This window comes from Ailuropoda melanoleuca, chromosome 2, assembly GCF_002007445.2.
Source record: "Ailuropoda melanoleuca isolate Jingjing chromosome 2, ASM200744v2, whole genome shotgun sequence".
Classification (NCBI taxonomy): domain Eukaryota; kingdom Metazoa; phylum Chordata; class Mammalia; order Carnivora; family Ursidae; genus Ailuropoda; species Ailuropoda melanoleuca.
Window position 1 is genome coordinate 31,371,397 of NC_048219.1, and position 27,526 is coordinate 31,398,922.

The following is a 27,526-nucleotide window of genomic DNA, read 5'->3' on the forward strand; positions in this document are numbered from 1 at the left end:
TTGATGACCAGAAAAAGGGTCTAAGCAAATAATATCAGCTGGCTTCAATAGCAAATGCTAGCAGGATTACGACACAGGACAAACACTCAGCCCGACAGTGCTATGATCAATTAGTGATGTCTGTCAGAGGCAGCAGAATGGGGGAATGAGGGAAAGTGGGCTGTGCATTTTTATTCCTTTAAGAGAATGAGACAAAGGCAGCCTAGATGATTAAGCTGTGTATGGGGAGTCATGGCGATAGGATGAATGTGTAATTTAAGTCCCTCGAATTCTCATTTTTTCCATCACATTTATATATTATTGCTGTTGCTTGCTTATAATTCCCTTTCAGGAAGGTGCTGAGTAGAAAACAACATTTTTCCTTGTTACCCAAAATAAGAGGCAGGAAACACTTACTCTCTGAGGAGAACCCTTTTCCTAATCTAATCTGCATCCCTCCCTCCTTCCCTCCCTCCCTCCATTCATCCTTCCAACCACTCATCCAGCCAATGAGAACCCATGATCTCCAGGGACAAAGTGATGAAACACACAGCTCCATGCCCTGGAGAAATGTGCAGTGAGTTGGGGACTAAGAATAATACAATGTGAAAATGCTCAAATAGAAATAAATACGGTAGATGCACAAGGGAGGGAGCAACCCACCCTTTCCTACCCTCTCCTTTTCTAGACTCCAAAGACATTCAAACTTGAACTTCCAAAAATTAGGAGTAGGAGCTTGCCTAATGGAAAAGGGAGCTAGGGTTTTTGGGTGGAGGGAGTCTCATGAGCGTGGCTGAAGCAGCAAATGGGCGAGAGTAAGTGGTAGGAGACAAGTGTTCAGGTTCACCTGAAGGCCACACTCTGTTGCGGAGGGCTTGCCCCCGAGGCCAGTGCATTAATGAGAGAAATCCTGTGGCTGAGTTATGGCAGGAAGAGTGATAACATCAGTAACCTGGAAATGGAGTCAGTGTTGGCCTCCAGAGAGCCACAGAGAGGATGACAATTTGCAGCATGGCAAGTTGCTGGAGCCAAGCGAAGGTGACCATTGAGAACAGGAGTGTTCCTGGCCCTGGATAAGATGGCAAGCATTCAAGGGAGCATGCTCTGGCCCTGCTCAGCCCTCTAGCCCCATTACTCAGCATTGGGCTGTGCTGTACTGTGCTTTTGCTGGTCCCTCAACTTAATCCTACCCCTTTTCTCCCTAGGGCTTTGTAAGAAGGGACGTGCTGTTTCTTCTACCTGGATTTCTGCTTCCCTCCCTATACGCTGTCTTCTTCACCTGGTTAGTGCTTATTCATCCTTGGTCTCTGCTTAGATAGGACCCTTCCAGGCAGCTTTTCTGTCTCCATAGTTTTGGGTTGGGAGCCTTCTTAGGTGCTTCAGTGCACCTGGGATTTAGCTTGATAGAGCACAATTTGCAGCTGCCTGTCTCCATCACGCACCTTGTTAATGATGTGTTCCCAGAGTCTTGCGCATAGGCTGCGGCTGGTCCACAGAAGGGGCTCGGTGTCTTCCTAGCAAGAGAGGCTCAAAATCCAAGCCCATCTCTGCTGGGCCTCCTCGGGAGCTTTCCTACACTCTGCAGAGTCGGAGTAGATTCCTAAAGAGTCTGGGCTGGATTGGACAGTGCAGAGGGTAAGCTGGGCAGGAATCTGATTGCGAAAGGTCTTATATTTACTAAGCAGTCTGGCCTGGCCCAGAGGGTCTTTTGCTGTGCCTGCTAACTAACCAGTCACCCTGAACAGACAGGCACTAGATTCTAAGGGGCTCCAGGCTTTATCCCCAGTTACCATGACAACCAGGCTTCAGAGTGATGGATGGTATTGATTGACTGACAGACTCCTGGTGTCTTGGCTTTGTCCCCATGCCCCCTAAGTCATTTGCATATACATGGAACTGAGACACTCTCAGGCACCATTCTCCTGATCTTGCCCTGATTTTGAATTGCCACCTCTGTCACTGAAATAGCCCCAGCCTTTAAGGAGAAAAAGGGGTGATGATGTCAAAATTACCCCCAGAGCCACTCTTAGCCTCTTTCCCATAGGTGACATAATGTGGCATGGAGGAGATGGGCTTTTGACACAGACCTTGGTTCAATCCCCGTTCTACTTACTTATTGTATAATTTTGGGCAAGTGACTTAAACGGTTTAAGCCTCTGTTTACTAGTCTCAAAAATGGGAATGATTGTACTTGTTGTGAAGAGATGTGTGAATATGAAATGAGATAGCACATGGGAAGGCTTTACCCAGCACATAATATGTACTTACCAAATGTCGGTTTTTTCTCAATCTTCACTCATTCGTGGCCCACTACAGAAACGTGGATTAAGAAAATCTATTTTGGGGGGTGCCTCAGTGGCTCAGTTGGTTAAGCATCTGCCTCCGGTCAGGTCATGATCTCGGGGTCCGGGGACTGAGCCCTGCATCGGGCTCCCTGCTCAGTGGGGAATCCTGCTTCTCCCTCTGCCTCTCCCCCTGCTTGTGTGCTTTCTCTCCCTCTGTCACATAAATAAATAAAATCTGTTAAAAAAAATCTGTTTTGACAAACTCCTCGGCCTCCGTCGTTCCCTGATTTTCCAGGCTCAGCATCAGGGACCACTAGCTCAGTCCATGTATGCTGTAACATTCGTGGCAGTAGAAATAACAGTAACACTTGACCATTATTGCTGGTTTTGCTGGTTCTGAGCCAGGCTCCATCCCGAGCATTGTACACACTACAGCTTAACTCCCTTCACCACCCCAGACAACCATGTGAGGTAGACACCATGAAAGCCGCCACCCGTCGATGAGAACACTGTCGCACACAGATAGTAAGTGTGCAGAGGTGATTTTTAGCTCAGGCAGTCTCCATTCCAGAAAGACTGAGGATCTCTGCTATTCTGACTCTTGTCATGGCCACATCAGCCCCCTCAGCTATACTGCCTCATATATATATATATATAATCTGTGTGTGTGTGTGTGTGTGTGTGTGTGTGTGTGTGTGTGTGTTCGGCCAAAATCATCTATCTAGAAGGGCCAGAGTCCCTGCAGACACCTGTTACCAGTCAGGAGGGAGACCTGAGACTGCTGTCCCAGCATTGCCCATTGGGAGCCACTTTGTGGAACGAGGTGATCATGGAACCAGGAGCTTGGGAAGGCCGCTGTTCCTTGTGTCACACGAGACGCATTTCCCTGCACTGTTAACACTGATGTGCCGCAAAGAAGCACGCACTGCCTTTGGGTGTAACACACCACACATCGAACCCTGACTCTTGGGCCTGTGTGTTAGGGCATTTTGGGCAAGAGACTTACTAACAGCTAAGATTTGTTGAACACTGGATTGTGTCAAACACTGTTTTTAGGGACCCATGTGTGGAAACTATCACTCCCATTTTATTTTATTTTATTTTATTTTATTTAAAGATTTTATTTATTTATTTGACAGAGATAGAGACAGCCAGCGAGAGAGGGAACACAAGCAGGGGAGTGGGAGAGGAAGAAGCAGGCTCATAGCAGAGGAGCCTGATGTGGGGCTCGATCCCATAACGCCGGGATCACGCCCTGAGCCGAAGGCAGATGCTTAACCACTGTGCCACCCAGGCGCCCCTATTACTGCTTTTTCTAACCACTGAGCCTACAAAATAGATAAATCCTCCTGGCTCCCTAAGATTGTTGTGAGCCTCCAATGAGAGAATGCAGACGAAAGTGCTTTATAAGATATCATCTCTTAATCAGGTGTGACATATTACAAAGATGTGATTTGTATCATCAACCAAAAGGAGATCTGGGACTACAAAACATTTTAGAGGCATTGTCTAGATTGGTTGGAATCAGCCCATCCCTGAGCACTCCTGGGGGCTTGTCACATGCCAGGCTCTGTGCCAAGACCTGTAAACCCAAGAGACAATTTTATAAGTTTGCAGGATAATTGGAAGAACAGACCAAGAAACTGACAATTGTTAGAGTATGCTAAATACCATGCTGGAGAGAAGCACAGGGATACCCTGGGGGACACACAAGGATTCCATGGAGACACAGACTTGGGCCCTTGGGAGAGAAGAAAGGCTTTCTAGAATTGAGTGGGAGAGGAAACAGCATATGAAAGGCATAGAGCTACTTATACTATTGTTCTCAGGCAGTGGAGAAGAAGCATCAGTTTCAATGGATAAACAACAGCACAGAGGGGGCAGGTAAAGTTAGTCTACACTTCCCAGCTAAACAATCATCTTTTCCAATGTTATGGCACGAAATAGCCTATGTGAGTCTTTCCTTTCCTTCTGAAGCTATCTTTGGGGGCAACCAACATAGCAAAACAACACAGCAGTCAGATCACAGCAACCCGAATGGCATTTGTTTGTTGCAAAGAGATAAATAATGTATTACACCTGCTATTTTCCACCTGATGCTTTTCATCTGAGGAGTGACAGACTTGCTGCGTTCTGGCGCCTCAGAAGTCAAACTGCTTGGTTCTGCCTCCAAGTCACATTGATCCGGCCTCTCCAAAGAGGCGCGAGAACAGCTCTCAACACCTCGCCAAGACCAGGTGGGAAAGAAGCACCAGACATGGTGGGCAGAGACATGTCCTCTGGGCTCCTGGCCTACCAGGTGGGCAACCCAACAGCTCTTCTCGGGTTTAGGCTAGAGTGGGAAGGAACCCGGAGGCTCCCAGTACTCCTTCCACTGATTGGCATCTCCCTCTTTTCTACTTTTGAGTGTAGGTCAGGTTGGGCTTTCTGAGCAGAATCTTGCTGCTAGGGACACAAGGCCTCCACATGGTCTCCCTCTGCTCCCAGCATCTGCTTTGTCTGGCTAATCCCTACTCATCTTTTCAGACTTGCCTCTCATATCCTTTATCTGACTTCCAAGGAAGACTCCCCCAACTCTGCTGGCCTCTTTCACAGCTCTCCTCGCACAGGGCAGTTTCATTCCCTTCCATTTCTTCACACTTGCCTGTGAACTCACGGAGAGCAAATGGTCTTTAGTCCTTATTTCCCAAATGTTTGGCACACATTCAGACATTATTAAGCACTTATCACACTTGTTTCAAATATTCTTCAGGTGTTCTGGTGTGTTCTTAAAGTTTCAGAATCGTGGCTTTAGAAAAAACCTTAAAAGACCATGGATCAACTCTTCAAACCCTTCCACTGTGCTTATAGGCAAATAGTCAGCCTCTGCTTGGTACCCTTCCAGTATGGGGAGCTCACTGCCCTTATGAAACAACTCAGATCTCCTTGGCCTGTGACCATCAGGATGATTTATCTTATGTTGAGCTTAAATCTGTCTTCCTATAGCTTCTGCCCTTTGGGTCCTAGTTCTTGCCCTTGCAACCACACAAGTAAGCCTCATTCCTCTTCCTCAAGACAACCCTCTGGAGAGCTGAGTCTAGTTCCACTGATCTCTCTTAGAGAGAGATCTTTCCTCTTTTTCTCAGGTGAACATCCCCCATCCCTTCAAACATTCCCAAAGGATATGGTTTGAATTTCTTCACCCCCATGCTACTCTTCTCCAATCATTCCCTACTTGCTTTTCTCACTCTAGTTTTATTGTGATAAGAACACTTAACATTAGGGGTGCCTGGGTGGCAAATTTGGTTATGCATCCAAGTCTTGGTTTCAACTCAGGTTGTGAACTCAGAGTCCTAGGATCAAGCCCTGCTTAGGGCTCCGCACTCTGTGGGGCATCCGCTTGAGATTCTCTCTCCGCCTCTCCCCCGTCCCCTCCCCCTGCTTGCATGTGCTCTCTCTCTCAAATAATCTTTTTTTGACGCGAAATCTACTCTTTTCACAAATTTGTAAGTGTACAATACAGTCTTTTTAACTGTAGAGACAATGTTGGACAACAGATCTCTAGAACTGACGTAATGGAGACATTATGCCCATTGATTAGCCACTACTCATTTCCCCTCTCCCACCTCCCGCAAATTGCCATTCTACACTCTGATAGTTGGGTTATCTTTAATACTTCATATAACTGGAATCGTGCTGGTTTGTCCTTCCGTGATTATTTCATCTAGCGTAATGTCCTCCACATTCACCTATGTTGTTGCATATGAAGGATTTCCTTCTTTTTTTAAGGCTAAACAATGATGAGTCAAAGTCCTTTTTTCTTATTTCCTTTTAAAAATGTGGACCCCAGATTCTGGGTTTCTCTAAGCTACACAGAGAGAGTGAGATTAACTCTTCCTTTACTTTATTGATTATAATTTTCCCCTGGTTTTTCACCTGGCTTCATTGTCTTCCTGAGCTCGAAGTTATCCAAAACTCCACAGCCTTTTCTCTTGCTTTCTAAGCTGTGCCCATTTCCTACTGTGCTCGTGCATGTATTTTCTCCCCAGGGAAGGAGGTTACGGCTTTCCCAAATGAGCCTCATTTTGCCATGCTTGGTCTGTCTATCCTTCCAAACCTTCTGAGGGCTTTTTGAATCCTGATTCTTTATCTGAATGATCCTTGGCTTTTCCTAGTTACTTCTTTTGGGTGGATATGATGAGCCTGGCTGCTAAGTCCATATCCAAGGCATTGACAAAAGCATTGACTGAGAGAGGGCAGAGGCCAGTGCTCTGTGACAGGCCTCTGGAGTTCTCCGTAGTACCATGCTACTCAATATCTGGTCCCAGAAGCACTGACGAGGAATCATCTGGGTTGTCTGTTTAAATGCAGATGGCTGGTGACTCAGAAATACAGAATTAGAACTGATAGAGGTGGGACACAGGAATGTGTATTTTTTTAAAAAGATTTTATTTATTTATTTGACAGAGAGAGACAGCCACCGAGAGAGGGAACACAAGCAGGGGGAGTGGGAGAGGAAGAAGCAGGCTCCCAGCAGAGGAGCCTGACATGGGGCTCGATCCCAGAAAGCTGGGATCACTCCCTGAGCCGAAGGCAGACGCTTGACGGCTGCGCCACCCAGGCGCCCCAGGAACGTGTCTTTTTAATAAGCACTCCAGATGATCTCACTGTGTAACCAGGTTTGGGAAACATCAACTTCAGAATTCACTGAGCTCAAGACCTCCAAACAAATACCAGTATGATATTCCAAAGCTGACATCTAAGGAGTCCAGCCTTGATGGGTTGGGGTGGAGCCATGGCAGATCATTCTTTGGTTCTATAAATACAGGTGACCTATGAACAACATGGATTTGAAATGTGTGGGTCCACTTATATGTGGATTTTTTTCTATAAATACAGTGCAGTAAATATATTTTCTCTTATGATTTCATAATAAGTTTCTTTTCTCTAGCTTACTTTGTTGTCAGAATACAGTATATAAGACATATAATATATAAAATATGTATCTATCAACTGTTTATGTTAACTGTAAGGACTCCCGTCAACAGTAGTTAAGTTTTGGGGGAGTCAAAAGCTATACTTGGATTTCAACTGTGTGGAGGGTCAGCGCCGTGAACCCCCGTGTTGTTCAAAGGTCAGCTGTGTAGGCAGTCTACCACCCATACAACACACCCACCTGAGCAAGTGCCACACAGTTGCTCCAGACCTTTCTCTGCTCTCTCTCCCCTCTCCCTCCCCTGCTCTTTACTTGATGGAAGCAAGATGTGTCTGGTTCTGTGTCTTGGCTTCCAATACCAGTTTCAAGTGTTGGATTTTGCCACTACGTTTGACCTCCTCTGCACCCCCTTCCCTGCCCCAGCTTACTGGTCTTGGTTTCCCAGGGGTGCTCAGCACACAGCTCTGATTTGGCCTCCCCTACAGCTTCTGATGAGAGACTCCTCTTCTAACCCTCCTATATTGAAACATGCAACTCTCCGGATACACCTTAGTTTTTGTTTAGCATATTGTCCCAAACCTGCTAGCTTCTCAGGACAAGACCTTACTTACTCACATTTGCATCATATTCCTATTTAATTCACAGTGTGATGGGGATGGTACACACAAAATTACTAAATTTTTCTCTCTGAGAGCAGAATTCTTCAGTCCAATGTGATAACTGGAATTAATGAAAAAACCACAGGCTTCTAAGCGAGATAGGCTTGAGTTTGAATCTCAGCTTCACCATTTCTTAGCTGTATGACCTTAGGCAAGATAATTCACCCGTACAAACCGAGGGCATCTCAACTATGAATGAGAAGGGCGGGGTGGGTGTCCAAGGGTGCTTTCAGCTCTGACATCTGAAGTCACAGACTTTCCCTTGCTGGCTGGTACCCTACTTTGGTGTCCTTGGAAGGCAAATCTTTGCAGCCCGAGCGGTGCTGCTCAAATCGAACTAGAATTCTCCTCCCCCTGCTGCACATGACATGCTGTGGCAGACCCCGCAAGAGCATAAGGGCTCTGCAGGCGCCCTCCAGCCACCCCGCACCCCTGTAATCAGCCTGCCCTGTCACCGTAAGCCGGCAGCCCTCCACCACCATTCCCCTTGTAATCACTCTGGCTTCTGCCTGTGAATGCCTTCTCCCCACTTTTGTTTATCACCAGTGAAGCATTTTTTAATCAAAACAATTAAATATGCTAAATCTTCCTCAATTAGTAATGCATTAACAATTCAAAGTACTCGAACAGAAGTGGCAGGAGAAGCCCTGGTGCTCACAGCCTCACAGCGTCGCGCCTCCCAGGCGCTCCCAGCTCGGGAGTGATTCAGAAACCCACACACGCAGCCACCACGGTGGGAAGGCTGAGGCTCTGGGGGGCCTGGAGACAGACAAATCCAGCCCCTCTCTCCGCAATCAGGGAACTGCAGCCCAGTGTGACCACAGGCCTTTTCTCTGCTCATACAGGGTGCCTGTGACTGGGATTTGTTGAGTTTTACTTTTTAAAACCATAACATGGGTACACAGTTAAGGCATAAGCATGATGACTTGATGTACGTATACAAAGGGAAATGATTACTACAGTGAAGCTAATTAACATAGCTTCTCACATAGTTCCCTTTCCTTCGTGTATGGGATGAGAGCCCCTGGAAGCTACTCTCTTTACGAATGTTCAGTTCTCCATGCGACAGGAGGGACTGTAGTCATCGGGTGGCACGTTACAGGTCCCTGCTTGCTCAGCCTACAGACCTGCAACTTTGTGCCGTTTGCCCAGCATCTGCCCACTTCCCCCACCTCTGCACCCCTGGCAACCACCTTTCTACTCTTTGCTTCCAGATATTTACTTGGATTTTTTGGAGGCTACTTATAAGTGAGATCATGCCACTTTTTTCTTTTTGTGTCTGGCTTACTTCCTGTAGCAGGATGTCCTCCAGGTTCATCCACACTGTTGCAAACGGCAGGATCCCTCTTTTTTAAGGCTGAATAATCATATACGTGTATATATATATATATATATAAAACAGTCACGCACACCTACACATACATATACTCACACACACCATAACCTCTTCATCCATTTATCCAAGTGACTGGAATTGGAATTCAGGATTCCTGACTTCTGAGATTTGTTTCTGTCAGAAGCCCGTACCACAGGACTCCTGGTGTATATTTATTTGCTCACTTGTTTCATTCATCAACCACTTATTCTAAAAATGGTTCCTGAGTGCCTCCTCCACAGCAGCCACTGAGCTGCCATGCTGACAAGAGAGTAGTGAATAAGGCATAAGTTTTTGACCCCACAGAGTTTGTAGTTTGATGGGGACGCAGGCAAGTAAACTTGGTTGCTCGATACTCCCTTGAAAATATTAAATCTAATCCTTAATCAAATAGCTGACTGCAATTATTTTTCCTTTGTGGTTGCCATAATAATACAAGGACTGGTAATAATTATTGTATAGTTAAAGTTAAAAGTACCTCCCACCAATCAGAATGGCTAAAATGAACAAGAGAGGTAACAATGAATGTTGGCGAGGATGCAGAGAAAGGGGAACCCTCACACTGTTGGTGGAAATGTAAGCTGGTGCAGCCACTCTGGATTTAGGTTCCTCTAAAAGTTAAAAATAGAGCTACCCTATGATCCAGCAATTGCACTACTAGGTATGTACCCCAAGGATACAGATGTAGTGAAGAGAAGGGCCATATGCACCCCAGTGTTCACAGCAGCACTGTCCAGAATAGCTAAACTGTAGAAGGAGCCAAGATGCCCTTTGACAGATGAATGGATAAAGAAGATGTGGTCCACGTATACAATGGAATATTACTCAGCCATCAGAAATGATGCATACTTACTGTTTACACTGACATGGATGGAACTGGAGGGTATTATGCTGAGTGAAAAAAGTCAATCAGAGAAAGACAATGATCATATGGTTTCACTCATTTTTGGAACTTAAGAAACAGCACAGAATACCATAAGGGAAGGGAGGAGAACCTGGATGGGAAGAAATCAGAGAGAGAGAGATAGACAAACCATGAGAGACTCTTAACTATGGGAAATAAACGGAGTTGCTGAAGGGAGGTGGGTGGGGGGGTGAGGTAACTAGGTGATGGGCATTAAGGAAGGCACGAGATGTGATGAGCACTGGGTATTGTAGGCAACTGATGAATTGTTGAACACTGCATCTGAAACTAATGAGGTACTATGTGTTGGCTAATTGAATTTAAATTTTAAAAAAGGTAATGATATTCCAAAAGTACAAACTCTAGTTCACAACCTTCGGAAAACCTGAGCCACAGATAAAGCTGGACTCTGTAGCAATGGTCAGTACCTCGCTCTAGTCCACTTTTCTAGTCTTACCTTTCCAGCCCAATGAAGGGCTGGAAACCCAGCTCTGTTCACTTACAGAGTGAGCGGTTGGGACAAAATGACTTCACTGCTTTGGAAATTACGCTCCTCATCTACAAGATGCAGGCTCCTCCATGGGTCCCCAGATGTGGACAAACATAGGGACAGCTAATGCGGGACTAAGTGATCACGGGGCCAGAAGGCAGGCAGACCCCCCATGGAGACCTATCCATCTTCCAATAGCACTCTGGCCTCTCCGGGCCACAAAGAGGACCTGGGTGAAAAGAACTGCACAAACACGATCATTCCTGCTGAACCAAGCACGCTGGTAGCTCTGAAGGAAGTTCAAGTGTTCTGATCCAAGTCTGCTTCGTGGAGGACATGGCACTTGAACTTGAGCTTGAGGAGGCTTTGGAACAATGGTGAAAGGGGAGAGAGGAAGGGGCAATGTGTGCAAAATGGCGGAGTGAAAATGGCGCCAATCACGAGCCAGGTACTGTGCGAGGCTCAGGGGTATGCGGAGATGGGTGAGGCAGAATCCCTCATCAGAACGTGCAAAGGAAAGGGAGCTAGCACTTCGGAGCAACTAGCAGTGCAGTACACCTTCCTTCTCATTTTCAGAATTATTTGGGTTTGAACCACACAGAAGAGAACACTGAAATTGGGTCAAAGGACTGGGATCTCAACCCAGATCTCTTAGACTCCAAAGCCGAAGCTAGCTACCACTGCTGTGAGTTTGTTGTTCCACAGTCACTGTCTTGAAGCATCTCAGCATTCTGTGTGTGTCTCTCTCCCTGTTGCAGGTATTACCAGCAGAGATATCAAGTCATGCTTTGGAGGTTTGGTAGGCATTGAATATGACTATTCAGAGAGCATAACAATTGGAGGAAAGTTATCAGGGGATCATTGTAAAAAGTCTGGAGGTGGCGATACTAGTAAGTATTGAGTAATGGGTCTCCCAAAGAGAAGCTAGACTTTTCCTTGGACGCACACTCCGGGCATGAACACGATTTTCCCCCTCAGTTGATTCCATTTCAGTCAATGGTCATGCTGTATGGGTGCTAAATACCCCAAACCAATGACCAGTTGTGGTTCTAATTTGAATTCACCATGGGCTGAGATCACTTTAGAAACACATGATTTGGGAAAGTGCCCCCTCCCAGATTTCAAACACTAGACAAAGATCTAAGAAAGAACTGAGATGAAAGGAATGTGTAGACAGAACTGGGTAGTTGACTGCTGAGATGAAGGCCCCTCAGGTTACAGTCCAGAGGGAGGAGACGAGTCTTCCGAGAGAGAGAATATAGTTACCGAGGTCAAAGAACAATTATTAGAGAAAGACCGTACACAGATATTCTGTGGCATTTCCTGAATAAGTCAGTGTGAGTACTCATGCATGCATTCATTCATCAAATGCATTGGGTATTTGCTTTCAGGAGACAAAGAGGATGCAGGGATAATGAAACAGCTTACAGAACGGTGGAAGAGGTAGATATGAAATAGGTTCACGTTACTCCCACTGTGTGAGGCTACTAATGCCTTAGGGCCTTAAGTCAAATGACTTCTTCTCTGTGATGCCCTTCCCTCCTCTCTCCATTTACCTACAAAAATTCACTCACTTTTCTAGACAGCTCACCTTTCACCCTGACCACCCTCCCTCCTCTACTGTAGATCTTTCTCCATATCCCTTCTGAGCCCTGTAGAGACATCTGTCACAGCACTTATGATAGTGAATGGAGCCTAGCTGGCAGGTAGCAGGCATTGGACAGATGAATGAATAAATGTATGCACGAATGAATCCTCATCCACTTTCCCAGCCTCTCCCTCTGCTATGCTGGGCTGGGCTGTCCTCCCAGCGTCTGCTCTAATTCAGAGGATGGGTCTATTTCTAGGCTCTGGTCCTTCTCTTCTGCTTTGTCCTACAAGTTAACTGAGCAAGGTAGAATGGGAGACAGCTCTAAGGGGAGCACATAAACTCTGTCCCAGATCTCATTAGTGGGGCTTGCCAACCAGTCCTTTGTTTGGCTTTTTGGAAAACGAACTAATGCGGTTATGTTCTTGATGGCAGAAAGCGACATGCTGGCCATGGCTGTGGTGGACATCATTTCTCGGGTGCGAGGTGGCAGTTCTGGCTGGGGCGGTGGCTTGACTCAGAACAGAAGCACCATTACATATCGTTCCTGGGGGAGGTCATTAAAGTATAATCCCGTTGTTATTGATTTTGAGGTAAGTCTTTTCGCACTTGAAGAAACTCCACGTCCATGAGGAATGAAAGTGAAGCAGACCAGATCATTTCATATTTCTTATTATGAGCCCATCAAAGAACAAGATGAAATGTAACGGCACACTGATTTGGTGGCCTTCCCCATGCCTGACTGTAGGGAGTGCATGACTTTAAACCCGGCCACAGGACCACAGGGAGCAGAAGCTTACTATCTGGGCAGAGCCTAGTTTGACACGAGTAGTCCCAGAATTTCTTCAGCATTAGGCCACGTTAAAAAATAGGAACTTGCATTTGTATAGAAAAGACTTTAAAATCACATTTGTTCAAGTGGGGGTTAGAAAACTTTCTCTGTAGGGGCGCCTGGGTGGCACAGTGGTTAAGTGTCTGCCTTCGGCTCAGGGCGTGATCCCAGCGTTATGGGCTCGAGCCCCACATCAGGCTCCTCTGCTATGAGCCTGCTTCTTCCTCTCCCACTCCCCCTGCTTGTGTTCCCTCTCTCGCTGGCTGTCTCTATCTCTGTCAAATAAATAAATAAAATCTTTTAAAAAAAAAAGAAAACTTTCTCTGTAAAGGAGCTGATAGTAAATATTTTTGGCTTTGTGGGCCACATACAATCTCTGTCATACAAATTCTCCTTTTTTTTAAAATTTATTTATTTTTTATTTTATTTTATATTTTTAAGATTTTATTTATTTGAGAGAGAGACAGCCAGCAAGAGAGGGAACACAAGCAGGGGGAGTGGGAGAAGAAGAAGCAGGCTCCCAGCGGAGGGGCCTAATGTGGGGCTCGATCCCAGAACGCTGGGATCGCGCCCTGAGCCAAAGGCAGACGCTTAACAACTGCGCTACCCAGGCGCCCCTCCTTTTTTTTTTTTAAACCAACTTTTACAAATGTAATACCATTCTTAGCTCAAAGGCCATGCAAGAATGAGCTGTGGTCCCAAGCTGTATTTGTTGCCTTTGCTCTAAGGGATCCCATTCCCTCATCACAATGAACCTCTGGTCCAGATGTGAGTCTCACCATGGAAAAGATTACAGACCTGAGGCTCCAGGTCACCAGTGAGCCATCTACAGTCCCAGAGCTCCTATGTGGCTGCCTGGATTTCAGACCTTCAGTCTTCATAACCAGTTCTCACTTCCCTCTACCCTAGCACCTTCCTGAAAGCCATGGCTCTCAACCATGGGGGGAAGTGGGAGCAGATACCTTGCTCCCCAGGCGAAATCTGGCAGCTTCTGGAGATGTATTTGGTTGTCACAGCTAGGAAGGTGCTCCTGGCATCTACGGAGTAGAGACCATTGGCGCTGCTAAACATCTCCCAAGGCACAGGACAGCCCCCACGACAAAGAAATGTCTGACCTCAAACATCAATAGTGCTGAAGCTGAGAAACCCTGCCCTAAATCTCTAACCTCACAAAGGCAGTAAGAGTGTATTCAAAGTGCAAAGGAAATGGATTGTTCTGCCAGTCGTCAAACTATTTCTATTCATAGGAAAGGGTAGTCCATTAAGGAAAGAGTTGGATTTTGGGCTTTTAAATAAACTAATGTTTTCTTGCCCATTTTCTCTTGACTCTTGTCCATTTTCTACATATATTTAAAATCCCAGGTATGGATACATTCCTCTTCTTAAAATATATACCAACAATTGAACCTAAAAGTCTACTATAATACCCTGCTCTCTATGAAGAAAGAGGTCAGATGGATTAACCCTGATCTCATTTCTTCTCCAATAAGTAAGGGACCATTTTCACGCACCTGTAATTCACATAGGGTCTGAAAATTGCTATCATCAAGCTATTAGTCATTTGGGCAAAAAGTGTAAAATTGATATCAGGAGCAATATATAAACTTTCATGGGCAAGAGGTGCACTTTGTGTTTGCCATGAGCAAAGCTTCTAAGGGGAAGTCTGGTATTAATGATTTGGAGGAGGCCAAATACTGTCTTTAGGGAAAGAGAGCCTAGGTTTGGGGTGAGAAAGATATAATTTGGATCATGGCTCGCCACCTTTTTAGTGTATAACCTTGGGCAAGTCACTTTGTTTTCTGAGCCCTAGTTTCCTGGTCTATAACATGGGGATAATAAAATGTTATATCACAAGGTTAGGGAGAGAGCAGTGGGTACTTAGTGAATGTCAGCTGAAGAAACAGGTTGATGGAAGCTAAGGAAGCTGGCCAGATACCGTAGCTGGTGAATGGCAGAGCCCAGCTTGAGCTCTGGCAGACTCTAATACCTGTGATCTCTTCACAATACAGGCTGCTCCCCGCCCCCCGGGAAGTTTGGATCTGGTGCATTAAGGTGCTGTCAGGGGGCAGAGCAGGAAGGTGACACAGCTAGTGCTGTGTTTTAAAAAAGGTTGCTTACAGATATATGAAGGATGATTTGAAGCGCTGGGGAGAGAGACAGACAGACAGACAGACAATGGACAAGGAGTCCAGCCAGGGGGTTATTTGGAACCTGACGCTCAGAGCGGAAACCATGTCTTACTCACTTGCATGTCCCCATAGCTGAGCAGTGCTGATTTATGGCAGGTACGGAGACTGAGTGAATATAGGAATCATGTTATGTTATGATGCTGTGCTATGTTGTATATTATTATGTGCTAGGTTGCATCATGTTGCTAATATCATACCACTTGCCTTCTCTGAATCTGTTTTCTTATCTTTAGAATGGGAACAAAACCATGGCCAATATCCTTTTAAGCCCTAAGATTCTTTTTCTCCACCCCTCCTCCCTCCGTTAAGTCCCTACCTGCCCTTCCCAAGGAATGCTCCCTACCCACTTCCTGTGGGTTCTGGGATTCAGGAATGAGAGGCAAGGGACTGGGTGCTAAGCCCCACCGGAAGGTCACGGGAAGTTGCCCAATGGTCCCGACCTCCCTTGGAATTAAGAGTCATCTTTCACCAGGGTCACAGGGCAGCCCATCCTGTGCTGACTTCCTAACAATGGGGCCAGATTTTCTGAACTTCCAGTAAGTGGTCGTCTGCCCTTGGCTGGCAGCCCAGCCAGTCCTGAAATGACCAAGCTGGTGACCTCCGCTGCAACCTGTGACCACAGGCCAAGGTCTGTCTGTCACGGGCCTTTCTGTACACATTTCCAGGAACCCCCTCAAGGCTATTGTGAGTGCCCTCTATTGACTTCTGACTCTGGCGCAGTGAGATTGCCCGAGTGTGGCTCAGTCCTATCTCTGAATTGCCCTGTAACCTTGGCAAATCACTCTCATCTCAGGTCCTCACGTTACTGTCCTATAAAATGAGAGATCTGTAAAGGAGCTTTCATTGTATGACTGTGCATTAAAATATAGAGCCTTAAAAGCATGCCGAAGACGGCCATATGCACATGCAATTTGAAGAATTTCGGCTTTTTCCCCCGTCATCACATTTAGCTAATAAAAATGGTGCTTTACTTTATATTGTTCTTCCTGTCTGCAGTGGTATCTCTCATTCATTACTTCTTTAGACCCTCATAAGAATTCTAGGAAGTAGGCTATTATTCCCATTTTATAGAAAACAAGGCTGAGGTTCAGAGACAGACAGGAAAGACCACAGAACTAGGACGGGAGCAGCATTTTTTGAACTTCTACTCTGTGAAGGCCTTTCCCATCTATCAGCCTTCATCCTCACAGAAAGGTAAGAGGACTGTTCTCATTTTAGAGTTGAAGAAGTCAGGCTCCCTGTGCAACCTGACAGATCACACAGCTGGAACTAGAAGGGCTGAAATCGGAAGCCAGATTTTCTGGTTCCAGATTCAGTGCTCTCTACCACATCTACCGTTTCCCAACCACTGATCGATTTCGCCCCCCCCCCCTGCCCCCAGGGGACATGTGGCAACGTCAGGAGACGGGTTTGGTTTTCACAACCAGAAGTTATTACCAGCACCTCGTGGATAGAGGCCAGAGATACTTCTAAGCATCCGACAATGTGCGGGACTGCCCTCCCCTGCCAAAAAAGAATTATCCAGCTGGAAATGCAGTCATGCTGAGGTTGGGGAACCCTGAGTTATAGTCATTCCTGGAATGGGCAGTGGCCTCAAATGCAAATGACCCCTTTCCCTGCACCTCTCCACGCTGATACCAATTGGGGTGTTCAGCACTGCCGACACAACTACCTATCAAGGACTTTAATAATTCCTGCATTGAAGGTTAGCGATCAAGAAAAAAAAAACACATAAATACACGTACTTTATCCTCTTCCTGCCTCCTAAAGTGCCCGACGGGAGCAGATGAGCTGGCATAGATTGCTGCTCAGCTCTCTTCTCTGGGATAGGGGGACCACAGCTTTCAGAGCTGAGCAGGCCCACGTCCAGAGTAGCTCTTGCACTTAATTATGTGATCTCTGAGCGAGTCACTCAAACACTTGGAGTCTCTGGGGTTGAGTGACGGTGAAGATCTGATACATGGGATAGAGTTGGGTGCCTAGTTCTGTGCCTGGCACGTAGCAGGCCTTCCAGAGGCTTGATGGCCAGTTCTTGGGCTCTGGGAAGCTGGAGGCCCAGGGAGGGGCTCTCTGTTCTTTCTGCACCCGCAGATGCAGCCCATCCATGAGGTGCTGAGGCATACGACCCTGGGGCCCCTGGAGACCAAACGCCAGAACCTGCACCGGGCCTTGGACCAGTACCTGATGGAATTCAACGCCTGCCGCTGTGGGCCCTGCTTCAACAATGGGGAGCCCATCCTTGAGGGCACCAGCTGCAGATGCCAGTGCCCCCTGGGTCGCAAGGGCTTCGCCTGCGAGCAAATGGAGCAAGAGGGTAAGTCCCATGCATCCTTACTCAGTTGCCAGCCCGGCCCAGCTCAGAGAGGCCAGCACGGAAAGGACCTTCAAGGTTCCTAGCCTCTTCTTTCTGTGACCTCGTGCTTTATGGCTGACTCTCCCTCCCTGCTTTAATGGTTCTTCTGCTTTCTCCTTGCCATCAAGACCCTCTCTCAGATGAGATCTGTTGTTTGCCAAGGTGTGTATGGACAGAATTCATTTCTGGAGGGATATATTATTTTCCTAGTGTTGCCATAACAAATTACAAGTTGGGTGGCTTAAAGCAACAGAAATTTACTGTCTGATGCTTCTGGAAGTTAGAAGTCCGAAATTCAGACATATTGGCCAGGTTGGTTTCTTCCAGAGGCTCCAAAGGTAGACCTGTTCTATGCCTCTCTCCTTTCTGGGGGTTGTTGGTGATCGCTGGCTTTCCTTGGCTTGTAGGTGTGTCATTCCAATCTCTGCCTGTCTTCACATGGTGTTCATCTCTGTTTTCTCTTCTTATAAGAAAGCTAGTCGTTGGATTAGGACCCACCCTAATCCATAATGACTGCATTTTAATATGATGTAAACTGCAAAGACCCTATTTCCAAATAAGGTCACATTTACAGGTGATAGGTGTTTGGACTTGAATACATTTTTGAGGGCCCACAATTCAACTCATGACAAGAGTTAAATAGATGGTTGGCATTACATTGCAAGGAGTTATGACCAAAACTCAAAAGGGCTGGAGCAAGTCAGGTTTCAATGTATTGTGGTACAGCATGAACTGACTGGTCCCAAGGAAGAAGGCTCCCAAACAAGGATTAGAAATCTATATCCCTCAAAGATGAGCAAGTCTGAGGACCTGGATGTGAGCCCCAGTACTCCACTAACTTCCCGTGAGACACTGGCGAACCATTTCTTTTTTCTGGGGCTCATCTCTCTCATTTAAGTTTCCTCTGAGCTTCAAGAATCTCTAGCCCAAGAATTTAGCCCAAATCCCTAAGCTTTCAGTTTTTTGCACATAAAAAGCTGCTTATATTGTACATGGGATGATGGCAAAAACACATGGGCTGCCAAACCAATGTATAAATTGGTCTTAACTGGCAAGAGCAATGAAGATAACGTAAAGGGGAAAAAAATAAAAAGGAAATCTGGATAGGTCTTTCTAAAGTACTACTCTTAGGTCAATAAAATGAACTGGGGATGCCCATGGTAGATGGAGCCTGGTTTGAAAATGAGCTGATGCTGGGTTATAATTCCCTCACTGGGGGAGAAGTTCTTGACGGGAAGCAAGATGGCAGAGCTCTGGTGGCAGATAGACCTCTGAATACCAATGTTGCCAATGTTTCATCTGAATAACCCCTGAAAAATGGGGATGGTATCAGTACCTTCCTCACAGGTTGTGTTGATGTGACACCAGCTAACACACATGGCAGGCTCCATCATAATACGTAAGAGGAAGAGATTGCTCTACCGGCAAAGGGTCTATCTTGGTTTGCTACCTTGTCTAAATCCCTCCTTTGCTAGCTGAAGGGAGTGCAAATTAAATCCCGATAAGCTGCCTTGTATCCTGTAGGAGGAATTCTGAGAAGGGTGAGCCAAGATGGTGAGTGAATCCCAGGGTCCTTAGGAAGGAGGACACAGAGAATAAAAAACAGGTAGACTCATTACCAGGGCAAAGATTGGCACAGTATCCTCAGGTAAACTGAATAAAGGCACTGCCTGATGGTGGGTAAATGGGGAGAAACAAAGAAACTTCTCAGGGCTGATACAGACCAGCTCCTAGGCCCTGGGATTTCTTGACTTTTCAAGCAGAGTGTGGACTCGGTTTCAGCCCTCATTCACCCCATTGGCCAGGAAGCTTTTCCAGAGGGACCATAGGTCAGTGAACAGAAAGAATAACTCACCCTTATTCTGTGCCAGGCACTATCTCAACACTCCCTGTGCATGAACTCATCTCTTCCCCAAGAATGTTGTAAACACTGTTATTAGCCCCAATCCACAGCTGAGGAATTGGGGGAGGAGAAAGGTGACATCCAAAGTCATCCAGCTGGGGAGGGTCGGAGCCAGGATTTGGACCCAGGGGGTTACACCCATGCTAGGACCCAAGCTCTTAACTTACATTCTACTGATGTACATCCTAAGAGTCAGGGAATTTCAGAAATGAGGGCAGAGGGTCTGAGATGATTGCATTGACTATTGTTTGGGAGAGTGGGAAGGGAAGGTATATCCCAGACCATGGTTATCAGTCTAACCTGACTTAAAGAGCCCTGCCTTAGTAATTACACTTATGGTATGGGCCCACAGTACTAGTGACTTGCTTGGATCCCTTGGATCCCTGGACAAGACCACAGAGCTAGAGAGGAATAGGGAGTGTGGGTTACCTAGTTATGCCTCTTCAATGGTCCAATGCTGGGTTCAGTCGCAGACATGCTGAAACCTATGTGCACACAATGGGCCCTGGGGAAGGGGGACATGATGCCAATGATCCAGGGGTGGTGGCAGGGCACAGAGGATGGGTCCTCCTCCTCACAGCCCATTTTTCCTGCAAGATTACATTCAGTCAATTGCAGGGAGCACACAGGTATTCCATTAACCATGTTACAGGCACCGTGTGGATATCAGGTAGCCTTGGGGACATCAGACTGAAGTTCAGCCTGACAAAGATTAATTTGGTAAGGAAATCTAAGACTGGGAAGTCAGCTACCATGGAGACCCACTGACATCGCTCCCTGAGGATTTTCCCTACAAACCTTGGCCTATGGGGACCAAGTCATGAAGTGAGAAAAATAGAGACAGAGAAGCCCGCTGTGGCTGTCCCACCAGGGAGTATAATTACAGAGCTGGAAGGGACCTGAAGATAACCTAATCCAGTGATATTCACACTGGGATCTAAAGAAACTTGCAGTCTTAGGCTCTGCCCCAGGGGAGCAGGGCAAACCTGACAGACACCCCAGCTTTAAATAACACAGCCTAACTTTCATCTGGCTGCCATATTGGGGCTCATGTAAGATTTCATTTAAGAGGGAAAAAACAGTAATGAAAAAGTGATGGAAAAACCCCACCAGATTAGTCCAGCTGTTTCATTTACAGAGGTGAAAACTCAGGCTAAGAGAGGGTCTGCCCCAAGGCACAGAGCCAGTAGGAGGCAGCAGCCCCAGCCCAGGGGGCTGCAGGAACTGGATTTCCAGAGGCAACCCATGATCAGTGGGTTCTCATGCTCTGTGCAGAGACTCTGTCACCCACTATGGTCCCACTATCAGAGTTGGAGGGGGTCTGATTTGCAAACCCTCACAAAAGCCCAGCAAGCCTGTCTACAGGGCTGTCAGGCTGGCCCTTGTCCATGACTCCCTGGCCGGGCTGTGCTCCGGGCTCTTCACAGCCTCCGGTGGCTCTGTGTCGTTCTTCCGGAGGAGCGTGCCTTCCCGCTGTACTCTATCTATCTATCTTCCATGGAACTGCGCAGTCCAATTTCATGAGATGGGCTCTCAGTGGCCTCTTCTCACTCCATCCAGAGTTTCAAATTAAGTGTAAGCCGGCAAGCACAGAGGTCTTGGTTGGCTACACCAGGCGTCTCCCCAAGGAGAGATTGGGCACCACTCCAGGGCAACGGAACAGGCCTCCCTGCTGATAGTCCGAGCTGCTTCTTATACGCTAACCTCCTCCTCCCCTGGGAAATTATCTGTGCAGGAGCCAAGGCAGATGGTCGCTGGAGCTGCTGGAGCTCCTGGTCTGCTTGCAGAGCAGGCACCCAGGAGAGGAGGAGAGAGTGCAATAACCCCGCACCCCAGCATGGAGGCGCCTCGTGTCCAGGGTGGAAAGCGCAGACGCGGGCTTGCTGAGAGCTTCTGGGCACCGATGCTGCGGATGTCACCCCCTGTACTGACCGCTGGATAAAGACTTCTTTCAGATGAGGGAAAATGCAAATGGACATGGACTTTTTCTCTGTCCTGCCAGCTCCTGGGCCCAGGACGAGCCTGTGCCATCTACCACCAACTAACTAACTGCCCTATTCTCGAGTCATTCAACAACTGGGTGCTGGGCGTTAACTAGGGGCTCGGTCCTATTCACAGCACTTCAGATCATCCAAAAAAGCCAAAACCCAAGAGAGAAATCTCAATCCATGCTTTAGAGAGATTTATAGGATGTTAAAGGTATGAGGCAAACAGATGCTATTGGAACAGTCAATGGCCAATAAAACAAAGTGTGATGAGAATTATTTCAGTTCTTTGAGTATAATATTTGTTCATTCATAGAACCATGACTAGTTGGTAGAAAAAGCAGACACACTGAAATAATGAGGAAAAAAATGAAGACTGACTTGGGTTCCTTCAATTTTCCTTCACCTGGATTCAACAATATTTTCCTTTATTTCCTCAATCTCTCTTAGTTCTTATCACAAATAACACATTTCCCCCAGTTATCATCTCACGGCACACTACCTTTTCCTTCATTGCATTTTTCACAATTAATAATTCTAGATTGACTGCCATATGTCATGTGACTATTTATGACCTGTCTGCCCTGAGACGGTAATCGTGAGAGATTACCTTTGTTTGGTTCAGCACCGTATCTGAGGAGGCCGGCGCTGTGCTTTGAATTGGGAGGGACCTAATAAGCATCCTTGGATAAAGTGAGGGACTGAACTCAAGAGTCAGCTCAAAAATGTGGTCCATATTGGTCAGCTCCAGAGACTGCAGCATGGATCCGAGAGGCCAACCAATGCTGATCAGTGTACCTTCCCTGCCACCTGTGGGAGAGCCAATCACACCAGCCTGCCTCAGTATCCGCACAGCACTCCAGTCATGCCTCAAATAGAGAATGTGTTGTGTTGCACTGACTTTTCTGTTTGCCTCTAAGTTTCTCCCATAGGTTGGTAGCTCCTTGGTGGTGGAATCTACATTTCCAATAGGGACAAAAAAAAATCTGTTGAATTGATATATACTGGTGTTCCCTATCTTTTAAGAATCCTCAATCTTTTTACAGTAATCATAAGACATATAAACATGAAAAAATTAGAATGGGTTTTAGGAACACCGGGAATTAATTGCTGAGTTAATGCCAAAGCAAGTGCCAAAGGAGGCCAGGTGGGAGAGAGATTTACCTTCCCATGTGTGTATTTTATATATGGAATGGGGCTTGACCCAGACCTTGAAGGATTACAAACTAGGTAAAGAGGGAGGAGGCCTTTAAGACAGAAATTCAACATGTAACAAAATTTGAAGGTGAGAAAGAACCTTGGGGGGGGGGGCGTGCAGGTGCACGTGTTGGGAATGGAGAGTGGGGAAGAAGGTGAAAGTAAATATGTCATATAAAACAGCACAGTGCCTGTTGCACGTGGAATTATTAGCATCACCCTTATTATTACTATTGTTACTATTATTAATTAAAACTTATAGTTTGGAAGTTTCATTTCTGAGCTCATTAGATCGTCCATCTGAAAGAAGAAGACTCCTTTACTGCTTCCCATCCTGTCCTTCATTTGCGTTTTCCTTTTAAGGTTAATTCACGTCAGTAATTAATTTCCATTCATTGTTTAATAGGGAGCGGTAGTTACATGCCAGTAACTGATGGAGGCCGAGTATGCAATTTACACAGGACATTCAAGCTTGGTCTTCATGAAAGTGGTAGTTCTCAAACTCAGTTGCACAGTAGAATCGGGGTAGGGGGGGATTGTTTAAAAACCTTGATGTCCAGAGGCTGCACCCCAGACCCATGAAATCCAAATGTCTGGAGGTACAAGCCAGACATCAGTAGCTTTAAAGCTGTTATCAACTATACTTCAATAAAACAAGCAGCCAAGGCTGAGAACCCTTGAGCGCGGGGAGTCATCACGTGTTCACGGGAATAGGTGTGTAACAGAACAAAAGGGTAGCCACAGTAGGGTTTATCTGTGTTGTCTCATTCAGCCTTATCAAGGACCTCTTCAGGTTCGCTTTATGAGCCCCACGTCACGGCTAAGGACACTGAGGCTTGGCAAGGTACAGCCTCATGGGCAGGGTTTGAAGGCAGTCCATGAAGCCCAGGCTCCCCACCTTTGCTCTATGCTGTCTACCAGTGCAGGGACCTGCAGAATGGGGTGTGGGCTGCAGGGGGGAGGCGAGGAAGCTCCTTTCGGGGTAAACCTAGTCATCTAGGCAGGAGATGAGAACTTTGGGGTTAAACAACTGCCTGGATCACCTGTGAGCCCAAACCACCGGCTGAGCCATGTGGTCGTCTTCCTGTCGCCAGAGCCAGAGAACCAAAGCCAGCGTCTGCCCCGCTCCTCCGAGGACACTTCCTCCCCACGGCCTCCCCAGCAGTTTCGGAAATCACAGTACAGTGGCTGGAGCAGTTTTAGAAGCAGCAATCCTTCCCCAGATCAGCGCCTTTCCTTCTTCAAGAACGTCTGGCTCTCACTAAGCAAAGGGCATAAAGCTCGTCAAATGTATTCTCCCTCAGGTCCTTTCAGGAGACCTGTAATCTAAGGCTTTATAAGTAGTGGGTGTAAAAACACGGCTTAAAGATATAATCTTCAGCTTGACAAGGTGTCTTTCGGAAAGTAAATTAACGACAGAACGGAAAGCAAAAAGGAGAGGCTTTTTGCTTTTTCTCTTGAGATAGAGGAAGATCTAAAGAGTTCACTCAATGAATCTCTTCTGAACTCTATATGCCTTTAGGGTGAAGAGAATGGATGGAGAGAAAGGGGAGGCTTCAAAACCACGCTGCAGAAATGAGAGACGGCAGAACGGAGCTGTTGGGGGTCATGACAGGAAGGGGATATGATGTGAATTAGTGGGAGGACACTTCTCTTCCATAAAGGCAACGGGGGCTGCCACCCCTTCACTTGGGAAATGGGCAAGGCCCCCTGGGGAGCTCCTGTGTCAGGTGTCAGAGATACAGAGATGAATCAGACGTGCTTCTGACCCTGCGAGAATGCCGGGGCCGGGGATGGCCAAAGGTCCCGTGCATGCCAGCAGGAAGCCCATAGGTCTGGGGGGCTGGCCCAGCTGGGGGAGGAGGGAGAACAGCCCAGAGGAGGAGAGGATGGAGTCTAGGAAGTGAGTGGAAGTTAGACAAGCAAGGAAAGGTAGAGAAGGGGCAGGATAACGCAGAGGAAGCTGCATGGGGCGTGAGGTCGTACAGGTGGCAATTTACTGCTCACCCTGGTGTGGGTGCTGGTCCTTCTCAGGCTGGGGACTGCTGAGTTCAGACCTTTGGTCTGGTCCCTGAGCCTTTCCTGCGGGCAGCTGGTGCTTGGTCCTGGGGAAATTTCTCTAGATGCTAGTTCCCTGCTCACCTCAGATGCTCCTGGTGGTTCAACACCCCACAGCCATTGTTAGAAAGCCCAAGCGTTTTAAACTGGATTCACACGGTTCTCTAGGATCCGATGCCAATGTGCCACTCCATTTTCAGCTCCTTTCTTAGGTTCTATGAGCCACTTGTACTAGAAATCTGTTGCCCTTACAGGATGTACAAAGCCTTATGTCCAGCCTTTGGCTCTCTGACTTCATTTCCTTCCATTCACTCCTTCCTTCAATCATGTTGCTCTAGCCAGGAGAAGCTATTTGTGCTTGCTTACACATGCCGAGCTCTCTCATGCCTCAGGACCTTTGCGTCTGCTGTCCCCGCTGCCTGAAATGCTCATCCCTTAAATGAGCTCGTCCAAGACTCCCGCCTTTGTTTCATTCAAGTCTTTGCTCAAATGTTACTCCTCCGAGGACCTTACTCCCATTTAGTTTTCTTGTATGGCCCTTAGCACTACTGGAGATGTTAGATTCATTTATTCTTCTATTTTTCTTGGTATGCCTCCCCCCATTTATATGCAAACTTCTTCATGGCTAGATCCCCAGTGCCTAGAATACTATTGGGTCTTAATAGGGGGTCAACAAATATCTGTTGAAAGAATGATTTCCAATTTAGTTCCTCAAATAGGTCAGGCTTTTTGTCCCCTCCAGGTCTTTGCACATACTACCCAGAAGCGCCCTGCCTGCCAGCTCCCTCTCTCCTAGCTCTTTGCCAGTCATCTTCAGGCTAGAGATGAGGTGTCAACCCTGACCCCTCCCATTAGCTCACAGTTCGTCAGGTGCCACTCCTTCATACGGCTCTGTGTTCCAGCACTTCCCAGCCTAGCACTGTAGCTTACTTGTCTACCTCCCTCACCTAAGGACTTTTGCAGAGCAGCAGAAGCACATCTTCACGCTTGGAGCCCCGAGCTTGGAGTACCGAGCACAGCACCCAGACAGAGGAGCTTCCTAGTAAAAGTTTGTGGGATGCTGTTTTCTCTCTGGTCCCTCTGTGCTAGACGCAAAGGCTGTGAAATGGCCTTCACACGTAGGGTCAGAAATCTGTGAGACAGAACCCCACGGAAGATATTTTCACAGAACTTCCAGATTCTGCAACATTTCTGGAGCACCAGCGGAGAGCCCACACCCTTCCAAGAGGCTGTGTAAACTTAAGAGGGAGAGACCACCTTTTCCACCTTTGTGAAGGAAAGCCCATCAAATCCAGTTAAAAATTCTGCATTAGTGGCTTTGGGGTTTTCCCCCTCCTCCTCTGGGAGAGATAAAGGAAACTGTTTCCCTTCTATATTAGCAGCTCAAAATGTGAGATAAATCCTCCCGCCTAACTGGTTTTTAACAAATGGACTTCGCTGTCCAGTGGCGTGATACATGTCTGATGGATCTATTTATCCATTCTATTTCTTTAGAGATAGCAGCTAAGAAGTTTTATCTATTATATGCCTCCCTCCCCCATTCCCATTTTCCTAACCAAGCATGTAGAGCAAGCTGTTGATGGATGGATGGTGTTTGGGATAAAAGGGACCAGAATCAGATAGTTTTCAGGATACGAACAAACTGGCTTATTAACAAGGAGGCCCGTCAGGCAGGAGGCGGCAGGGGGAAGGAGGAGTGGATACCGGACAAGGGCCAGTGATGGATGAAGGAACACCTGGGGTTGCAAGGTGGAGACGTGAGATAACCGGTGGATGCCGCCACGGATAATGGCAGTGCCCGGGCTCTGGGGCGGTCTCCTGCACAGAGGTGAATGTCAGACCAGCCACTTGCCTCTCTTTGACAATCCTCCAAGAATTCCCCACTGCAAATGCAATCCCCATCTCTTCTCCTTTTCCTTTCTGTAAAATGCAATCTACATGCCCCGAAAGAGAGAGATGCTAGGCAGGGTGAGAAGAAGCAGATGGTAGACAGGGTTGGTTCGTTTAACACCCAAGAATGGAAAGACAGTCGAGCAGCTACCATGTGCCAGGCACTTGGGGTGACAGCAGTCCGTCTGCATGTGTCTTGTCATTCGATCCTCACACTGTGCCGTGAGGACGATTGGCTCCATATTCTGATGAGGCCACCAAGGCTCAAAGAGGATCAGTGACTTGATCAAGACCACTCAGCTAGGAAGTGGTGGCCTTGGGTCTTACACCTCTATCCGTCTGCCTGCAAGCCCTTTGGAACAGCTCTGCGTCCCTGCGGCACAGATGCCAGACTGGGGGCCTCTCTCTGCCTCTTCTATGCAAGTGGGCAGGCGGGCAGGCGTCTGCTGTGTGACGAAGCTGGATCTGCTTCTGCTATAGCAGCAAACTGGGATGCAGCCCTGGGACTGAAGCGGTGCTGCCCCTATCCAGCTGTGTGGTCTTGGGCAAATGGGTCAGTCTCTCCGAGGCGCCTTCTCATCACTTGTCAAAGGCAGATAATAAATCCTTCCTCTGTAGCCATTGAGAGGATTAAGCTGGATTAGGTATGTGAAAGTTCTTTGTAGCTGGTAATGCCCTCTGCAAATATTAGTTATTATGCTGTTACATTTTCCCTTAATAACCCAGAGCTTGGGATATAAAAGCCTTCCATGTCCTTTATGAAGACATCTCCTAGGAGCTAAGCTATTTTATAAGTCTTCCTTGTTCTCGTGGTTATAGTGGGTTTAACACTGAAATATTTTTAAAGTAGTCTTAAACGACTTTTAAAAAACAAGCCAACAAACAAACCAACTGACCACCGCTCCTGTTGATGTTTTGAGAATC

The 27,526-nt window shown here is 47.0% G+C and overlaps 1 protein-coding gene across 1 annotated transcript in view; it reads left to right on the forward strand.

The window, feature by feature from the left end:
• C8A (complement C8 alpha chain) overlaps window positions 1-22,771 on the forward strand; it is a 62,975-nt gene extending 40,204 nt beyond the window's left edge. Inside the window, exons 8-11 of the mRNA XM_002930328.4 lie at window positions 11,366-11,497; window positions 12,631-12,788; window positions 17,308-17,530; window positions 21,208-22,771. Of these exons, the coding sequence (XP_002930374.1) occupies window positions 11,366-11,497; window positions 12,631-12,788; window positions 17,308-17,530; window positions 21,208-21,359 (665 nt within the window). The 3' untranslated portion in view covers window positions 21,360-22,771. The remainder of the gene's footprint in view (window positions 1-11,365; window positions 11,498-12,630; window positions 12,789-17,307; window positions 17,531-21,207) is intronic.
• The last annotated feature ends 4,755 nt before the right edge of the window (window positions 22,772-27,526 follow it).